This window comes from Corapipo altera, unplaced genomic scaffold (genome assembly GCF_003945725.1).
Source record: "Corapipo altera isolate COAL_440 unplaced genomic scaffold, ASM394572v1 65, whole genome shotgun sequence".
Taxonomy (NCBI): domain Eukaryota; kingdom Metazoa; phylum Chordata; class Aves; order Passeriformes; family Pipridae; genus Corapipo; species Corapipo altera.
Genome location: NW_020884891.1, coordinates 4,941,007 through 4,957,405, shown reverse-complemented (window position 1 = coordinate 4,957,405; position 16,399 = coordinate 4,941,007). Strand labels below are relative to the sequence as shown.

The following is a 16,399-nucleotide window of genomic DNA, read 5'->3' as shown; positions in this document are numbered from 1 at the left end:
AGAATTTCTGAGGTTTTTTGTTCTGTTTCAGATCATTCACTTATTTACTCTGAGCTTATTGTGCCTTCTGTCAGTGTCAATATGGCTCAGCTGGCAGCAGATGATCTGCTAGATCCGAGCACACTGGTGTGAAATAACGAGAACAGAATGAGAATTGATGTGAACTTTTGCCTGAAACCCAAACTGAAACCTTCATATTTATGAAACTCTGTTTCTAATTTGTGCACCAGCTCCACAAGAGATTCTCATTTTAAAAATACTTGCAGTTTAGTCTGGAAGGTCTTTGAGTTTAGGTGGAGGACACGAGTACTGGCAGGGTGAGGAACAGCCCGCTCTTTGCAGTTTGCTAAGCCCATTTTGTTAAAACATTAGGTTCTGGAGCTGTCATTCGAGGAACCACGTGCTCACAAGTCCTTTGAGGTTTGCCCATTCCCAGTCAGCTCAAATGCAAGGTCCCACCAAGACTTGGGTTCAATGCTCTCTCATAACAGGATTTTTTAACATCTGAAAAAGCTCTGGGGATGAGGATGGAGGGTCTAAATTGATCTCTCATTTATGTGCATTCAAAGTAATCAGAATAAGAAAAGGGGAAGACTGCTTTATAAAGCAGACAGCCTCTTGTGCTGTGCTTCTGAAACAAGCTCTCTGATTTTTAGATACCTCCTGAGGCTTTAAATAAACAGAACTGTACTTCACCAATTATTATGCCTGTTTTGCTTAGGTCCCCAGTGGATTTCATTTTAGAAGAACCGTACTGCTCAATATTCAGAGCTCTTTGGGTAAAATTACAAAAATGAAAAACAATGTGATGGCACCTGTAGCATCCACAGAACATAAAATATGAAAGGCTTTATCGGTTCAATTATTTAAACCATCCAATTTCCTGGTAAAAGCTATTCTATTGCCATTATATCCAAAGACTCTCTAATTCATTCTAAATTTTGGATTCCTTTGTTAATCCTAGATTGCCTAATGGAAGCAGTTCAATATGGAAATGCAAGTTTCTTGATCCAATTTTCATTCAAGGGACTTTTTTCTTTCCTGGGCCCTTTTTCTATTTTCCATCCAGGAATTCAGCAGCTTTAACTCTGAGAATTAGCTTATCTGTGGAAAAGTTAGTTTCTGAAACCAAGGCTTCAAGGGCATAATTTAAATATGACAACTTTTCCATTTCCTTTCTCCCTGCATAGCTTCTATATCACACACAAAGTTTATCCTACTTTCTAGGACTCACACAGGTGTCTCTGGTTTCAGTACTGAGGATTCATGCCAAGAGGATGGCATGTAGGCTGTGCCTGAAGTAACTGAATTCCCTTTGGAAACCCCTCCCCGGCTGTGCTGCAGTTCTCAAAAGCAATCATAAAACTGAGAATCTGGGGTATAACGACTCCTTTTTCTTCCCCACTGACTCCCCGTTGTTTTTTCTCAATAGTATTTTCTAAAGAAGCCTTTTGATTGACAAGGTGAACTTTTACAGTCAAGCTGTATTCTCAGTTTTTGCGCCTCATCCCTTGCAATAAAAGTTCTGCAAGGAAAAGATGCTTTTAGTAGGTTTGTGAGGATGTAAAATGGCCAGGAAGCAGTAAACATTTCTCTTGAGGCTGCCAAGTAGAAATAGAACTGAATTCAGTTCCTCTTAGCACTGTTTTAACTGCAGGGCTACAGAAAGATAAAAATACACAAGGACATGTTTAATAAATTCACTCTGAATACCCTCACATGACAGATCTGTTGATGATGCCAGTCTGGATTGATAGATAGTCATTTTGTGGAACTGAACTGCCCTTTACTTACTTTTAGCACAAGAATGGACAAATTTTGTTTGTCCTAGCACTGCTGCAACAGCCAAAGCTCCGAGTCCTGTCCTGCAGGAACAAGCACACGCAAGACCAGGCCTAGGAACATGCATGTGCAGGAACAGGTACACTTCTATTTCCTCAATCACCTTGTCCTGCAGCCCATTCTCACCCCTGTTCCATACTCTCACCACAACCTGTGAAGCTTTAACCATGGTTAGCTACCACTTTTGGGTATCTCTCATCAGAAGAGCAACAGCCTCCTGAAAATTGGCCCATAAGCAAAACATAACAGGATGCAGCAACAGGACTGACCAGTCAGGGCACCTCTTTCTCATCTTGCTGGCTAACTGCAGATGCCTATGGGAGAGTATGAGAAAAACGGAATTTTATCTTCATATTCACACTTCCCCAGCCTCTGGTGAGTGATGATTTCAGGGTACTTCTAAGCCAAACATAACGTCACTGTACTTTGCAGCATTTTCCTTTCAAGAATTTACCCAGGTGATGTTTGAACCCACAAAACTGATGGGATCCTTGGGATCCCATAGCAATGAGTTCCCCAGCTGAACAACGCGCTGCGTGGAAAACGCTTTCTGTAGATTTAATAACCATGATGAGTCCTTGCATTTCAGTGTCACCCTGGGTTAGCTCCTACTCTAGTTCTGAGTTTGTTTTCCAGTGCCAACCCACTCCTGTTGGTTTGGGGAGCCCTTGGAGGCTCTCTTTGATTGCCCCAGCATCCTTGTTTAGACGTTCATCTTCAGATGGGCGTTTGCAGCCGGCAGCAGGCTGCGAGTGCCGTCGGGGTGAGCCATCTTGTCGGCGGGTTACAGAGCGAGCGGAACGAGGCAGAAGCTCTGCTGAGTCACTGTGACAAGAGCTGCTCATTAGCTCAACCTGCAGCATGAGAAGGAGGGGAAAGCCCTTCTGGGCTTCCCAGGGGAGGCAGGCAGCTTTCTAGAAGGAAAGCAAGCTCAGGAAAGAAGCTGAGGTTTCATAATGGTATTTTCTTTTAATTAAGCCGCATTCTAAAGAAACAGGGTCCGTTTGGAAAGTGATCTCGCTTCTGATCTTGAAGATATTTCACACATATTAGGAAAAATAAACAGCCTCAAAATTCCACACGAATACTAACATCCCTGTTTTCCTAGTGAACTGAGCCCAGCTCTACAGGAAGCAGGCACAGATGCTACTGGTGTGCACAGACCTCTGCACCCCACAGGCACCTACACTGCTGCTCACAAGGTGTATCACCTATACCAAATTTAGGAGAGAAAAGTGGAACACTTCTCCTTGGCTCTGCTGAATCATAGCAACGTAATCTGTCGTTTGGTGATCTGAACACACAAACCCAACAGAACACGCCAAGAACCTGGCAGTGCTCTTACTCTCACACTTTGCAACTCCCGCTGTCTGCTCAAGTCCTTATCTGCTTACCACTGTTGCTTGCCAAACATGTTTTGCAATGTGACAGTGAGGAGTTGCGAGTATCCTCAAAGTCCTGGAACTCAGTATTCCTTGTTTGCTGGCCCAGGGCCAACACACAATGCTGGAATGGATTGGTGTGATCCAAGGTGCCAAACTATCAGACTTGAGTTCAGCTCCAGATTCTGCCAAGGCTTTATGTTTTGGCATCATGGCAGTTTTGTGTCACAGTGACCCCAATCAGCAGAGTAACAGACTGAAAAACTGGGGGTTATAACCTGCATTGCCATTTCATCCACATTTCTGAGCTCACTGAGTCCCAAACTTCTGCTCTGAGCAACATCTGAGGTTTGAGCCTATAAGGACTTTCTGTCTTTTCACCCAAGGATTTTAGCACAGATTAGTAAATGACTAACAAAGAGACTGGATGTAATTTTAGTCTTTTATCTACTTTGCATGTATGTTATTTATCTCATAGGTCTGTAAGGATCTGTGCAGTGGACAGCCCTGAAGCATCACTCTCTCCTGCTTGGGCTCCTCTTATGGAGCCTCATCTGAGGAGGTGCTGAGTCTCCTCAGCTCCCACCACCTGCAGTGAGAGATGAATTCACATCAGCATCTCTGTGGATTTCAGATGCCTGGGGGGTGACTTGTAGAGAAAAGCAGCATAATAGCTTCAAGACTTTCAGCTTACTGAATCTCCTAATAATTCTCCCATGGGACGCTTATGCCCTCTGCACTTCTCTGCTGGAGACAGCAGGCAACCTGTCTTCAGAAATCTGGAATCACACTGATCGAAGCAGAGACAAGCTCCTGAAAGAAACAGCACCCATCTCTTGACCCCACCACTCATCAACAGCACGTATCATTTAGACCAGCAGAGATCTCATTCAGGGAGACCTGCTGCAGGAAACCACTCTGCTTCCCCAGGGACCTGACCCCAGGAGTGTCCCACATCACAGAGCAGGGCCAGACAGGCACAGACAGCTCAGCCACAGGCTACGGGTCTCTTCAGCAAGAGAGACAAATCCAGGAGCAGTGGGCTCTGCAGGCATAGTCCAGCTCACAACTAACCCCAAAAACTCATGGGTGGACTCCCTGGTAATGGGCTGAGCCCATGAGCACAGCCTGAGCCAGGGAGTGTCCCTTCAGGAGCAGTATCAGGAGCCTGTGATGCTACATGAAGACCTGCCAAGCTTCCCCATGCCAGGCACCAGCCAGCATTCACCTCTGTGCTGCAAGACTGCTGTAAGACTGAACCAAAGTACACTGTTCGCATCCACTGAGCTTAGCTGCTGGCATCATTTAGAGCAGTGTCCATGGCTGAAGGTGTCAGAAATCATTTATCACCTCAGGCTGGTCCTACAATGCCTGGGAACCTCCTCAGAGCATGCTCCTGTCCCAGTGCTGATCCCACACCTTGCCTGTGGGGCAGTGGGAGCAGTCAGGGCTGTCAGCACACATCAGGTCACAGGAGGGCCAGAGCAGCCCTCCACAGTGTGAGGATGTTGCACGTTTATCCAGCACAGAACAAGTTGTTGTGATGAAAAGCAAAACGTGCTGTGGCTGTACCTAAGCCCCTGCCATTGAAAAGAATGAATTGTGTTAAAGTGTAGTCTGCACTTGAGTATTCACAGTAAAAAATGATTTATACTGACATGCAAATTTAACTAGATGAAGCTTTTGATTATTTCCCCTATCTCTTGATTTGTGCTATTTCTCTGAGGTAGAAAAACGCTCTTTTTCAGTAATTCATTATAAATGCCCCAGCCATTCCCATTAGCTACAGCAGGTCTCCACTGCACTGCTCAGTATTAAAATATGCACAAACTTCTCTTCTTTCCAACTCACCAAAACCAATTTTTGAACCACTCTGAGAATTTAATCACAAGTTCTCTTGGCTATAATCAACATGCATGCTTCACACAATATTTACTTTCTGTGCAAGTACCAAACTTATATATGACAATTTATTTTACATAGAGGGGACAATGTTAGCTGAATGCTCTCTTAGGGTAAATTGTATGTAAAACTCTGCATAGGGTATTATATCAAAGTGCTCCTTAAACCCATGCTAACTGCATCAAGTGACATCAGACAAGAAATGGCAAAATTAAGCTGCGTACAGTAGCACTATTAACTCAAAAATACTGGACATCCTAGAATAGTTAAGAAAGCCAGCACAAACAAAACTTCCTAACAACCATCCTACAAAAGACTGAATGCCCTGAATTTCCAATAAAAGAGTTGAAAGGCTGTAGGACAGAGGGACAGACTGGACCCTATCACACACGGTCAGGGCAAAGGACCACTCTTAGCTAAGGGCTCTCTCCAACCTGGGAGAAGCTGTAAGCTGACTTGCCTATGACATTATTAAATTAAATGCTTTGGTAAAACACAGGAACCCAGAACAAGACAAGATGGGAAACAAACCCTCTTAATAAGCTGAGCTGCATAGCTTTTGAGACCGGCCAGAAACGTGCAATGAGCAGCACATATTTTACTGTTTCTGACAATGCATCCAGGCTAAACAAGTGCACAATTACCTTACCTGGGTTGAAATGTTCTACAGGAAAAAGATGCATTTCACTGACAATCATTAAATGATTTTTAAAACTCTAACATGATGGTTCATGGAAAACACACAGCTAGATGTTGGCAGGTTGTTTTTTAAACTTGCTGTATTTTGGGTTATGTTTCAGCCTATGCAGAATCCAAGCAGTACAATCAATTCTCTTCACCTACATACACACCTTCCCCTTAAGGAACTTCACTCAGCTGCTGCTCTGTATCACTGTGAGCCTCCTCTGTCACATCACCATCGCTTTAATGATAAAGCAATAGCTCTAGGACCACATGTCTGACAAACAGATCCTTAAAATATTTTCCACTCTTTTGTTCAAGACAATGAAAGAACACAAGGAATTCATAGAGAATGAAACCTGAAAACTCAAGTATAGTGTATATGGTGGTGCTCATTTGAAAGATGTGGTCATTCACAGAAAGAAAAACAAGATACAATAAAAGTCACCCTAAAATACTAAAGGGCATGATTCCTGATGCAGTTACGTAAGACAGCAGTGCCATAACACTGTTTAAGTCATCTTGCAGCAGCATGGCACTGGTGTAAGGAGGGATGAATCAAATCCCATGTTTCCATTTCAAATGGCTGCTCAAGCACCAAGAGCTGCAGTTTCAAATTGCTCCGAATAAGGTCCCTGCAAATAAAATTGAGAGGGTGGGTGCAGCTTGGGAGGTGCAGTCACACAACTCCCATGGACTTTGGTAGCAAGCTGGCTGTAGAAAAAAAACATCTCAAATGTGGTGTTCTTCTGCGATATGGAGACACACGTTCCAGCCAGTGTGGACAGGATCCACACACTGCTTGGAGCACAATGGGTTGCTGGAAGGACCAGGGTCGCTTCCCTTCCCTGCAGTCCAGGACTATCAATGTGCTTCTATAACAAATGTAGATATTGATATATTTAACATAATATCTTTCTTTTGCTTAGCTGAGTTGCTGCCTTGTCCCTGAGGAGCTTTTATCATTACATTAAAAATCTTATTTTTGCTCTGATAGATGCCACAAACTATCCATAAACACCGGCAGCCAACTGCAGATATCCTTTCTCTGCAGGTTTATTATACATCACTGATCCCCCCCATGGAGCAAATTCACCTCATTCTTGAGTACAGTCACTGGATTAGAAGCAAACCACACCTCAGGCTACCTCTGAGGTTGGATACCTGGATCCTCCTCTGCACAGACACAAGTGCTGGAGTCACAACAGAACTAAAAGCAAGTGATCATGACATAGATCACAATATTCTTTCTCCCTATTACATTGCACCATCAATGCTAATTTCATTTCTCTCTGGAAATCGTGCATGCAACTATCTGTTATAGTTATTTACAATTTAAGTACATTTCTATTTCCCTTTGTTCTCTTGCTTCAGGAATTTGACAGTGTTTTGTGGGGCTTTTGCACTTGATCAATCCCATGTTGCCATCTGTCTGCTCCTGACAAATCCCATTCAGGAACACATCCCTCTGTGGGCTTGGAAACCCTCAGGATGTGTAGATGGCTGTCACTTACTTGAGCTGATCTGTTCCCCAGACTCCCTGGTGGCATTCCTTGAACAGGTGAGTGTTCAGCTGGTATAAATCAGCTGAGCTCTCTTGGGACTCATTTATACCAACCAAGAATACAGCCCAAAATATAGAGCTCATTTCCCATGCATCAGACTGTCAGACAATATCCCTTGCTGAAAGGACCATTATCAGCAAAAGAAGTGCTAGAAACACTTAAAAAATAGTGCTGGAACTGGATTCTGGCAACCTTTTTGCACAGCAGGTGAAGTAGGGGAAGATACTCCTCACCAGGCCTTGTTGACACCCTGGGCTCATTGACAGAGACATGAGTTGGTTTTGCCCACCAAGAGTTTCTTGCAATTATTATGAAGGACTAGACAACGAAACCAGAAAGCCTCAGAGGATAAATCCAAACTTATTGAAAACTTGGGTGGTAACTTTCTTTGGAAAAGTAGATTGAAATTCAACAGACACCTGTCTTTGTGAAGAGTATTTAAAATATGAATCTGGGACATAACAACACAACAAAAGTCTGTTTAAGGCCTTGCCAAGCCCATCAAGTTCAAGAATATAAGAATAAATGTAAGAAAATATAGTTGCCTAATAAAAAACCCAAAATGACCACTGTTGCTAAGGGGAAAATAGAGATGTATCACCAATTAATTTTGCAATGGCATAAACTATTAAATTCACAGATACTAAAGGATTCAAGGAAGGCACTATTCACGGTAACATAATCACATAAGGAACTATCCCTAATCAATGCAAATAATAAAAATTACAACTGAAGTGAATCTCTGAGCTCTGACTAAGATGTTTACATGCCCATCAAGCAAAAAGTTGGATTTAATCCAAATCAGAGTTATATTCTGTCCCTTCTTCTCGTGTCAAGGGATACTAGAAGTGATACTTCGTTCTCTCAGTGGTCACGGCTCACAATGAGAAGTTATTGCTATATTGTAGGTTAACAGGGGCAGAATCCACCCTCATCCCATCTTCTTCTTTGCAAACACAGATCTGGTTTTCCCAGAATGTATGCAACGAAAGAACTGACCCGCTAAAACTAAGCACGGCAATGAAATTTTGCTTTATGTAGCAACCTCTCTATCCCACCTTGAGACACAACGCTCCCTGAGGTGGGACTGAGCCCACAGAAGCCAGCACAGCATGACTTAGTGCTCTCTGGGGGAGTGAGCAGCCAGAAAGGACCGCAACTGCAGACACTGATGTGAATAATACCACGGTGCAGTCAAAGGTACATTTGCAGTGCAAATGTAAATGACACTGAGCAGTCACAGGACTGTGACTACACAGGATTAGCGGACTTTGCACGTTCTGGCTGTGTGGCTACAGCCCTACAAACAGGTCTGTGGATTAACCACACTAAGCAAACAGGCAGACTAAAAAAGAAAGCAGAGTTCGATGCCGTTCACTGAAATGTTACTTTGTCCCGCAGCAACGCCAGTTCTAATTTGCTTTGGCTCTGCAGATACAGGAGGAAAAATATGCAAAGCTGCCCCTTGTCCCAGCTGTCAGGATTGCAAAATAAATGAGAGATTTGAATAAGTTTACTTAATTGTTATCAGTATTAACAGAATCATTCATAAAAGAGAATAATTTGCAGAAGATAATAAATTACGTTTTCCTCTATTTTCCTCCTTGGGAAAAATCTATTAAGACTTTATAATTAAAACTCCTGAACATAGTTCAACTAAACGTTTTTAATTGAAAACCGGCCTATTTTTTAAAATGTCTTTTTTTCTTCTTTTTTTCACAAAAACACTGTTTGCTCTTGTAAGAAATGTCACTGAAAATTATTTACTGACATTCTTCATCAAAACTCCTAATAAAACAGTTCTTTACTCACTCAGCAACTTGAAGCCATAAAATTTCTATTTGAAAATCCTGGCCAAACAAAAAAACCTACTTTCTCTAATCCCTTTTAATAACAGTAACAGAGATTATATAGGAAGATATAAAATGTGTTCAGGCATGCATGCGATACATGAGTTGTCCCTTCCCCTCCACACCCTGCTCTAATTAGCCCAGTCAGTTCACAGTGACCGAGAGAGAGGATCCTTTTTGGTTTTGGGTGTGGTTTTTTATATATTTCACACTTCAGGATTATTAGTTTGCATCAAAGGCACCACAGTTTGATTTCATACATCCATATGTATTCCTAAAGGAAACAGAATAATAAGCTAGAACCAGACCATCACCACTGCACTGAATTTGCTGTCAAATCTCATGTCTATAGATTATAAGCAGATTCCTTGGAATAGTAAATTACATATTTACTAAGTTCTTGATGCAATTTCACCGAGAACAGAATTAAAAATGTTTACTTACTGATGTATATAGGTATCCTTCACTGTTCATTGCCAGATATAATTTTGTTTGAACCCCCTGAATCGCCACCACTCGTAAACCCACAGGTATGAGGTTAAACAAAGCTAGGAGAGAAAGAAGATGGAGAGCAAAATTAATCCTTTAGAGTATGCAGATTAGATAGAAAATTAAACCATAATTACCAGAACCAAATAAAAAATGTCTATGCACGCATATATTAATTTCTGTGGGTGCTACAGAGAAATACTGCTACTGTCATGTTCTTCTACAGCAATTTCCACTAATAGCTCAGAAACTACATGAGGGTACCAATGTATCTCCCTCATCCTCAAGATGGTGAATTGAAAGTACAGACAGCTAATAGGACTTACCTGCCTCATGAGCAGAATCCAGGGTCTGCTGAATAGAACTGAACACACTTAATTTGTTTGGTTTTTTTTTTTTTGACAGTAAGTGCAAAAAGAAAAGAAAAAGAAATCCAGAAGCAAACAAAAAGTTTTTCAAGATGATCAATTTTCGTTTTGTAAATTTCAGATCAAATTCAGTAAACATTTTGACCAAAAGGAAGGAGGAAGATGATTAAAAACCATCATTAACATCCCAAAATGCTTCCACTCAAAACTCAGTGGGGTTTTCTTTTTCCTCTTTTTAGAGGAGAATGGGTTTGAAAGAACAGAGTTAAATAAATTCAAAATGAAATTATAGCATATTCTTTAGCTCAAGCCCTGAATCTGTGCTTTCAAAACTGAGCTGCTTCGAATGTTCTGCTTGTGTTTATGCTTGTATACATGGTAATAGTGGCAGTATTTATAAGCAGAGAAGTGTCTCTTCAAAAAAATGAAGATTCTGGTTTGTAAAGTGGCAAATTAAAACAAAAAAAAGCAAAAAAGGCAAAAAAAAGATCAAAGCTCTGCCATAGCTTGGATTCATGGATACGTTAAAATTGAACACATGCAATAAGGTCTTGAATACAGTACTCCATGTTCACTATGTAGGATTAAAAATAAAGGGGAGTTAAGAAAAGTTATCATAACCCAAAACATCTCCTTCCAGTCTGTAGTATAAATGAAGAGATAGGAGAAAGTAATGCCAAACTGCCTCTCATTTCCAATGATTTATTACTTGGTTGGAAAACTCTGGTCTGCTTCAGGCTGAAGTTTGATATTTATGGTCACTGTCTGAAGCCAATTTAAAACTGAATTATGAATTTGAAATATTTTTATTCTTTTCAAAAGTATGAGCTGAGAGTTATGACCCCTTATAATCCTTTTTCAGCCTGAAAATCCCCAAATGGCCATATTTTATTAAAAAAGAAATTTACAGTTGGCCAGTATTTAATACAGATCCTAAATTCTGGGTGTGGGATTGCCAAATGCCCTGAAGTTGGGCACTGCATTTCCTACAATGGTCAAATGTAGCAGAAAAGGTGGAAATATCCAGAACTAACAAATTAATGTAGGATTTCATAAAATCTGTGTTTTTCTTTCCCTCTCACATGGGAGAGTGTACATGCAGACACAAACACACACACACACGCAGACCCTCCCCACATTCATCTCAAGTACAAAATCAACATAAATGACTTTCTCTCTTCACTAAAACAAACCCCTCTAATTCTGTGCAGTATTTGGGAAAAGAATCTTAGATTTTCAGTAAGGGAAATGGATTTTTCATTCGTTCTGTGAAATGCTTGAGTTTATTTGGGGGAGAAAATATTCCCTTTCTGACTCATTAAATATTCCCTTGGAGAGCCCTCTTTTGCAGCTCAACCCCAAAAAGCAGCATCTGATCTTTGTGTAGGCTGAAGAGCACAATTTAAAGCTCGGTATCCAGGCAGAACCTGCAGGTCTCTTTTGAAAGATGATTTCCTAATGGCACATTTACAAGTAGGGCAGGTGTTTGGGTATTTTCAGCACAAGGGTCTGAGCACGGATTCCACTACGAACAGTGCTACGAACCTGTCAGTAACCAGCTGAGGACAGGGCAATGCCTGGGACAACTGAGAAGGCACAGCTACCAGGAGCCACAGAAATAGGCTTTAGTAAGAGATTCCTGGCTGTGCTTTGCTGGGCAAAGTGAGCAGATATGAGTCTGAGTGACTCCTGCCAGAGGATGGCTGGGGCACCCACTGCAGTGGGTGCTCAGCTGCTTCCCTAAGCAGCAGAACATTTTCCTGCCATAAACGTACACGCTCTATTTTGAGGCAAGATGAGGGTTAGGCACACTCAGAAGCTGGTTTAAACTTCAGTGGGATGAACAGCTGCTGTGGCACAGACTGTTGGAATTTGAGAAAGGGCTGTTGGGGGGGGTGATGCTGACTCTGCTGAAGCAGAGAGGGACCGGCTGTTGGAGGGGTGCACACTCTGCCCTGTGCCAGCCCAGCCACACATCCTACCCCAGCTACTGCCTCCAGGGAGAGGGGACATTAGCACTGCACCAGAAAAGGGACTGTCCCCTTTAGCAGCAGCTGTTATTCTCACTGTCCCTGCACAGCAGCAAGTCCAAATCTGGCTTCTGGAACAGTGAGTGTTCCAGAAGTGGCCTGTCCATGTCAGCGAATGCTGATGGCACCCACAGCAAAGCCACACAGTCCCATCTCTTCAAGTCCCCAGCACCACAGACAACAGGATGCAGGTGCTATCACATTTCTAGGGGATGATCCTCATGTGGGCAGGTATGACAGAAAGGGTGGCAAAAAAGCCACAGGAAAATAAATTACTTGCTGCTGTAATCAGTTGGTGTCAGCATAAAATAATGCAAAGTTATTTGCATCCTAGTCTTTCCCTATTACATTTGTGCTGTTTAAAATAAGGATTTAATATCCATCCTAATGAAAAACTTAGTGATGCCTAAGGGAGAGATGATCTTTGCCATGGCCCTTGTGCAATACAAGCTGACATAGAAATAAAGCTGCGAAACAAGAGGCAGCAGGCCACAGCTGAATTTATGAACGTATACGTTACTGTGAAGTCTGTGCCAGTCTTGGCTTGGCCACCTGGACTTTTGTATGCTTTCTGCAGAATATTGTTTCCTATATTTCCTTATTTTATCAGTCTTGAAATCTTTTTGTCTTGCCAAAACTGGGGAATAAATTCTGTCTTTATTTAAACTCTTGCCCTATTTAACGTACCTAATGAGTAAAAATCTGTGTCTCAGCCAGGAGATCCTTTCCACATGGCATTTCCTCAAATCACACGGAATCTTGGCTAAAACTGAGGCCCGATGAGTGCTATGGCTCCTTAAATCCGTGTTTCATTTTCTGCCTAAATTTTGCTGCAAACTCTCATCTTTCTTTTAAGCTCCCTGCAGTTGTGGATGCAAACTTGTTTTTGTGAACCCTGCATGCAGCAGCAGATCTGCAGAGCTTGAAATAATTGCTCCCGAGTCAGGAGCTGAAGGAGAGTTTCAGGCAACTTCCCACCCAGCTCCAGGTGATAAATGATGGAGAAGGTGGATCCTGGCTGCTGTCGGGAGCACAAAAGACAGCTGGTTATGGGGGGCTGCAAGCTCTTCCTGTCCTACCATACACAGGGAAGAATAATTGCTTTTGGAGGGGGCTACAAGTCCCGTAGCTTCCCTGCAGTGCACGAAAATGGACTAAATGAGAGATGTCTCTGCAGACACTGGAAGAAAGGATTTTAGAGGGTCTGATCTGCTAAGTATTCATGTTAGCAAGGGCTGGGGGGAAGCACCTTATGTGGACTCTGACCCGCAGCACAATCAGTCTAGTCTGTCTTACTAGTTCTATTAAAATATTGCAATTAAAAATAATTCAGGACTGAAGGACACCAAGAGCCATACACCCACCTTACATAAAAGAGGAGTATGATTTTTTTTTATGATAAAACCCTCCTCTGTTCTTCTCAACTGCAATCCGTTCTGGGATACTTCCATTATATCTAAGTATTCAGCATTTTGGAAGGCTGGTATACAGAAACAAGTTTTTATGATTTGCTTATTAATCTATCAGGTTATGGTCAATTTAAGGACACAGTGAGAACAAAGATATCTTAGAAAAGACATATTTATTTGTATTTCCATAAATTTTATCTTGTTTCAAATCTCAGAATCCCTATTAGAGGGATCCCAAGCCAAGTATTTGGATGAAACAACCAAAAAAAAAAATAAAAATCAATATCTGCAATTTCAGATATTTGCTTCGGTAAATTAAAAGTTTATAGCAATATCACAGTTGGACAGAAGGAGGAAGCTTTGCCTATTTCCTCATCTTTTTTTTTAAGATAATTAACAGAATTACCCCAAAATCCTGAATGATCTGTACTGACTTTAAAAATCTAAAATATCAGGACATTTATTTGAAAGAAAAGCACTGTTTAAGGTCCATAAGGACCATTCTTAAGGTAAATTTTGTGGCTGCACTAGGAGAACTGTGTAAGGTGGCAGTAGCCATCACCATTGCACTGATGTGGTCTCTGCAGGTGATGATGGGACCTGGAGCCAGACCACAGGTGTCCCAACAGGTCCTCACTGTCCCTTATGGCCAGCACCTCCAAGGGCTCCAGGGGGGACCTCCTCCCACAGGGAAACCAGCCCTCTCCTCTCACTGAGAAGGTAACACAGGGATGCAAAAAGGATTGAAGAGGGTGTGGGAAAACGATGGGAGCAAGTGATGGGGCAAATAAGATGCAATATCTTCTATTGCATCAAGTGCTCACTCTGCCATATTCTAGTGCCCTGTAAAATGAAATTATGTTTCACCTGCAAATGCTTTTCATGTTAAATTATGCCACTGAAATCAGTGCTTTTTATAAATTAACAAGGAAAGTCTGTGTGTGGATTTTTGGTTTGTCATCTAAGTGGCCTGAAATACCTTCTTAAAACTCCTTGCATTCTTTACAAAAATGTAGTTTAAGCTAAACAATACAACTATGTGAAACCCTTAAATATTTTATTTACACATGCCAAATCCATTCTCCAGTCATCTTGTCCTTGTTTTCTATTAATTCTCAAAGTTCTAAAAAATTCCTAACAACCAACAACCAAAAATGCCCAAGGCTTCTTCACAGAAAAGCTGAGGGAAATCTGGTGGAAAGTTGATGGTAGAATTAAGTTTAGAAGAAGTAAAAAATAATAATAATAGGGAAATGTGAACTTTCAAATGATGATGAACTCTCATTGTGTGAAATAACATGGCTCTGTTTGAATGAGCCCCTGTTTAGGAGTGGAGATAGCGTTATTCTATTTCAGGCACTCTGAGTAGGCGAGCAAATTTTCCCCGTTGGAAAAAAAAAAAAATCTAATAAAATCCAAAGGACAGCCATGAAGTTCTCTAGATTACCATGGAGATAACATTTGCTTTGTTTGTCACATGTGTCATCATTACCTCCTCTAGTTCATTATTTCTATAAGTGATTTTTATCTGTATTTCTCTCAGACCCAGTAAGTCTGAAGGACTTCCGCGCTGCGAGGACAGCGTTAGTGCCACTTTCACTCACTCAGCCATCCCAGGACAACAGTTTTGATCAGACCTACATGGGAGAAATGAGACACCACAATTCACAAACACACCATTTATTCTTGTGTCACTTACTATAACTACTGTCTTCCTCTTTTGTTCCATCAATTGTTCCATCTGCTTGCAACTGCAAGTGGTATCCTTGCCTGCTGTATAGCTTTGTTACTATACCTTTAAGCTGAGGCTCTGTAAAAGAACAATAGTGAGATTAATGTGGGAAATCCTGATGTGCTGTTCCAAACAAACAGGATGTTAAAAACAAATCTTCAGGTTTCTTCTCAAGGCTGAGATAAGAAAAAGACCCAAAACAAAGGCAGAGAAACCGGCTTTGCAACACTTTTCATTCAGGCTGAGATCAAATTTATGTCTATGAAATCAATTGCCAAAATGATTAAATACCACTTTCAACTGCAATGTAAATAGCACAGCAAAATCTACTTCCAGTGAATACAGATTCCAGCAGTGTCCTGCTTGGCCTCAGGAGCTCAGCCCTATCTCATTTAAGATTAGAAACAAGCTGGCAAAGAATGTATTATGTCTTTTAAAAAAGGTGTGAGTTCTTAAATGGAGAGGAAAAAGAAGACTTTACGATAGCACTAGTATAAGCCATAGAGACAGTTGAGAGCCTAAATATATAGCAGCAAACGTTTAGCACAGGAACTGCTGCAGCTCTAATAAACAAACCCCATCCCTTGCTGCTCCAAAGAGTATAGAGCCTCCAAAGCGATAAACTACTCAATGAACATATGGAAAATGGAGGGGGAAATCCTGAAATCCAGCAATGTGTGGAGTTGCAAAATAAATATTACCATAAGGGCTGAGGTAATTACCTCCTCAGCTAGAAGAAGAAAGATCAAAACAACACAGAGTTTGGATAGATTTCTCTTTTTCATAACCATCCTCAGATTCACAGTCAGAGAGTGAGATATCTCACAGGGTTTCATATCATTCCAGACCAAAAAGTATACAGCAGTAGGGCATACAGTACGCTAAGTGTGTCATTTAAGATATCTAGGTAATGCATCAGGAGTAATTACAAAGAAAGGTCTACGTCCACTGAATCCCAATGACATCTGCATTGTAGTCGTTTCACACAATTACGTTTGTCAGGAGCTGATGCATCCCTGCAGCTCGCTCCACAACATCTTACTTTATTCAGAGATAAACAGACTGTGAAGATATGTTGTGTCATTTCCACCAGTCTGGAAAGTGAGTACAAACATAAGGAGGCTTATCCAGACACAAAGACATTACGGA

General features: G+C 41.5%; 1 protein-coding gene across 10 annotated transcripts in view; it reads right to left on the bottom strand.

Moving 5' to 3' along the window:
• The window catches only part of FGF13 (fibroblast growth factor 13), a 314,484-nt gene that overhangs the window by 43,932 nt on the left and 254,153 nt on the right, over positions 1-16,399 (bottom strand). For all 10 annotated transcript variants that reach the window (XM_027645502.1, XM_027645504.1, XM_027645499.1 and 7 more), the window contains 2 exons: positions 15,218-15,328; positions 9,667-9,770 (listed from right to left, as the gene is read on the bottom strand). In XM_027645502.1, coding sequence (XP_027501303.1) covers positions 9,667-9,770; positions 15,218-15,328 — 215 coding nt within the window. The remainder of the gene's footprint in view (positions 1-9,666; positions 9,771-15,217; positions 15,329-16,399) is intronic.